Here is a 3,168-nt window from a genome sequence, read left to right as displayed (position 1 = left end):
ATTTTTAAATACGCAGTAGAGGTATTTAAAGGTAGTAGAGGACATGTACCTGTATATAAAAAATGCGCCCCATAATCCAGTGCACCTTATGTGTGTGTTAAATACAGAAATGGCACACATAACTGAGACTGCGCCTTTTAGTACGGTGCGCCTTATGGTCGTGAAAATACGGTAATAAAAGGCTAAATTTCTCTTTAGAGATAGTTTCACTTTTCATGGATGAAAAATGTTTCTCACATGAGTCGTAATATGACTAATTAAATTACTTTTTCTAGTAAAACTTTTGCCACAAATCGTACAGGAGAATGGTTTCTCACCTGTGTGAATTCTAATGTGTCTATCAAGATGAGATTTCTGAGTGAAACTGTTTCCACAGGACCGGCATTCAAAAGGCTTTTCACCAGAGTGAGTTCTCATGTGAGAAGTCAAATTACTTTTTACAACAAAACTTTTGCCACAAATTGTACATGGGAAAGGCTTCTCCCCTGTGTGAATTCTGTTGTGTTTATCAAGAACAGACTTAAAGGTGAAGCTCTTTCCACAAGACAGGCATTTGAAAGGCTTCTCACCTGTATGAGTTCTAATGTGTCTAATCAAACTACGTTTTACAGTAAAACTTTTTCTACAAATCTTACAGAGGAAAGGCTTCTCACCTTTGTGAATTCTGATATGTTTATTAAGATTAGATTTTTTAGTGAAGCTTTTTCCACAGGTCTTACAAGAAAATGGTTTTTCGCCTGTGTGGATTCTGTTGTGAGAAAGCAAAAGACTTTTAAGAGTAAAGCTTTTGCCACATATAGTACATGAAAATGGCTTCTCACCTTTGTGTATTCTGATGCGTTTATGAGAAGATTCAAAGGGGAAGCTCATTCTGTAGGACAGACATTCATAATTCTTCTGACCTGTGTAAGTTTTCATGTGAACCATTAAATGTTCTTTTTTTAGAGAGTTTTCTCCATCTGTCAAATATGGGAAAAGTGCCTCTCCTGTATCACCAGTCTCCTGCTTCAGAACAGGGTGCTCTTCAAGTTCACTTATTGGCAGCTCAATGGTTTCCTCTTTTGTCCAGGGATGTTCTGCCGTTTGCTGCTCATCTTTTATCTGCAGAGGTTCTGGTTCCTCTTGGTCCAAACTGGAATCTCTCTCCTGTTTACAGAGCTGCTGATCAGAGAAAGCCTCCTCATTTCCAACATAATCCTGCAGGTGGTCTAGAAAGACAAACAACAGAAAGATGTTCTATTGTAGGTTAAAGAAATGACAATTCACTTTAATCATCCTTGTGTTGATCTAACTACATATAAACAGATTGGAACTACATCTCACAGCATGAACTGAAGCTCTGACATCAAAATCACAGGTTATAAAAGACCAGCCATGCTTCACTGTTGTCTGGCAAAGTGGCAGCCCCCTCCCCAGTTATGCTAAAGGATGTTTCAGGCAGCAGATCGCTCTCCACAGTGTCTCCGGCCTGTCACATGCAAGGTTTGAACCTCCTTTCATCTATGAAGAGCACAGATTGCAAGTGGGTAATTTGCCATTCTTGGTGTCCTCTGGCAAATGCTAAGTGTCTTGCGCATTGTTGTCCTGTGAGCACAACCCCCATCTGTGTACTTTGGGACCTCACACAACTCAATGGAGTCAGTTTCTAACAGTTTGTCTAGACATATATACATTTGTGGTTGGAGGTCCTTTCACAGGCAGTGCTACTTCTGTTCCACCATGCACCATGCTCCACTGAAACTGTTTATTAATGCCTAAATTAACACAAAATGTCAAAATCTCCCAGCAATATATGTTTGCTTTTATTATTCTGGTGCCTGCAGTTTGTACAAAATACCTGAAAAACGCAAACATCTACTTCCAGCTTCCACAAACAACATGGGAAAACACCCAAGAGGCGAATTCTGGATTCTCAGTGAAAGGCATTACACTTTCTGATTGTTTGAATTAACCAATGAAATATATGTACCTTAAAATGATCTCATGCCTTTCTTATGAAATTTACCCTTCTAGCCAAGCACACATCCTTCTCATAATCAGGGCAAAGGTGGTGTTTTAACAAAGACATAAAGTTAACTGCGTTCAACCTCAAAATGCAAGAAATAAGACTTTCAGAGAGGCTACATGTCTAAATGATCCTCCTCCGGACACCCCACGACGTGCAAAGACTAATAGTGTGATACTTAGACAACTTTTATTGTCATTTTATACACACAAAATGTATGCAAAAATGTTTTTCATTTAGTACAACTCTCTGCGCTACATATTCAGGGATATATCTGCCTCTTCTGAGGTCTTTCTTTTCTTCTCATACACTTTCTCTTAAGACCCTCTGCCATTTTCAAAGAACCGTGGTGAGACAGGTGAGACTATCGGAAACCGTAGCTCACCACAGATTAGGGCTGGGTACCGAACTTCGGTTCTTTTATGGTACCGACCGAAATGCTTCGGTTCTACCGAGTATCGAAACATGCCTCGTCTTTCGGTACCAAGTTTTGGTGATTGGCTGTAAAGTTAAACGTGATTGCGTCACCCAGGAAAAGCACATACGTGGTTACGCCGACAGAGGGGGTTCACGTGTGTATCTGTTTTGAACTGGTCGCGAGCATAATTGTACTGCTTAAAAATGCCACCTAGATCAAAAGTGTGGCTTCACTTCATTAAAATTGATGCCAACATTGTGAAATGCAATATATGCAAAAAAGACGTTGTTGTTAAGTCTGGCAACACGACTAATTTGATGAAGCACCTGATAGTCCACGGAATCAATTTAAGAGCCGAAGCTTGTACAGTGTTTGACTGCAAGAGGAGCGGACTGCAGCCAGAGCAGCCCTCCTCCTTTCAGCAGCCCTCCTCCTCTCAGCAGCCAGTGAGCAGCGCAAAACCTGAGCCGACTCCGAGTGATTCAAAAATATCCACCACCGGACTCCGCCTCATCAAAGAGTACCGAGGACGGCACTGTGTCTGGGATTTCAACAGGCAAGTTTAAGAATATTTATTAGCGTTACTGCAACTTATAAGGTGCATTGTGCCGAGTTAGCGTGTAGCCTTAGCTTTGCATTAGCTAGCTAAATCAAAAGCTAACATTAACATTTACTTTGTCCATGTTTGTAAAAATATGCTTATCCATTGGGTCAGCTGGTTGGCTATACAGCTAACCTTATCTTC

The 3,168-nt window shown here is 40.7% G+C and overlaps 1 protein-coding gene across 1 annotated transcript; it reads right to left on the bottom strand.

The window, feature by feature from the left end:
- Positions 1 to 57: 57 nt before the first annotated feature.
- Positions 58 to 1,810, bottom strand: LOC107092081 (gastrula zinc finger protein XlCGF8.2DB-like). Its single transcript, XM_015386366.1, has one exon. The coding sequence runs from the start codon at positions 925 to 927 to the stop codon at positions 214 to 216; it is 714 nt and encodes a 237-aa protein (XP_015241852.1). The 5' UTR covers positions 928 to 1,810; the 3' UTR covers positions 58 to 213.
- Between the last annotated feature and the right edge of the window lie 1,358 nt (positions 1,811 to 3,168).

The sequence above is a fragment of the Cyprinodon variegatus genome, unplaced genomic scaffold (assembly GCF_000732505.1).
Source record: "Cyprinodon variegatus isolate N-32 unplaced genomic scaffold, C_variegatus-1.0 Scaffold366, whole genome shotgun sequence".
NCBI classification, from domain to species: Eukaryota; Metazoa; Chordata; class Actinopteri; order Cyprinodontiformes; family Cyprinodontidae; genus Cyprinodon; species Cyprinodon variegatus.
This window is presented reverse-complemented; position numbering and strand designations above follow the sequence as displayed.

What these genes read in the sequence shown, in the direction of transcription:
- LOC107092081 (XM_015386366.1), bottom strand. Translation starts at nt 927, where the DNA reads ATGGTTCACATGAAAACTTACACAGGTCAGAAGAATTATGAATGTCTG.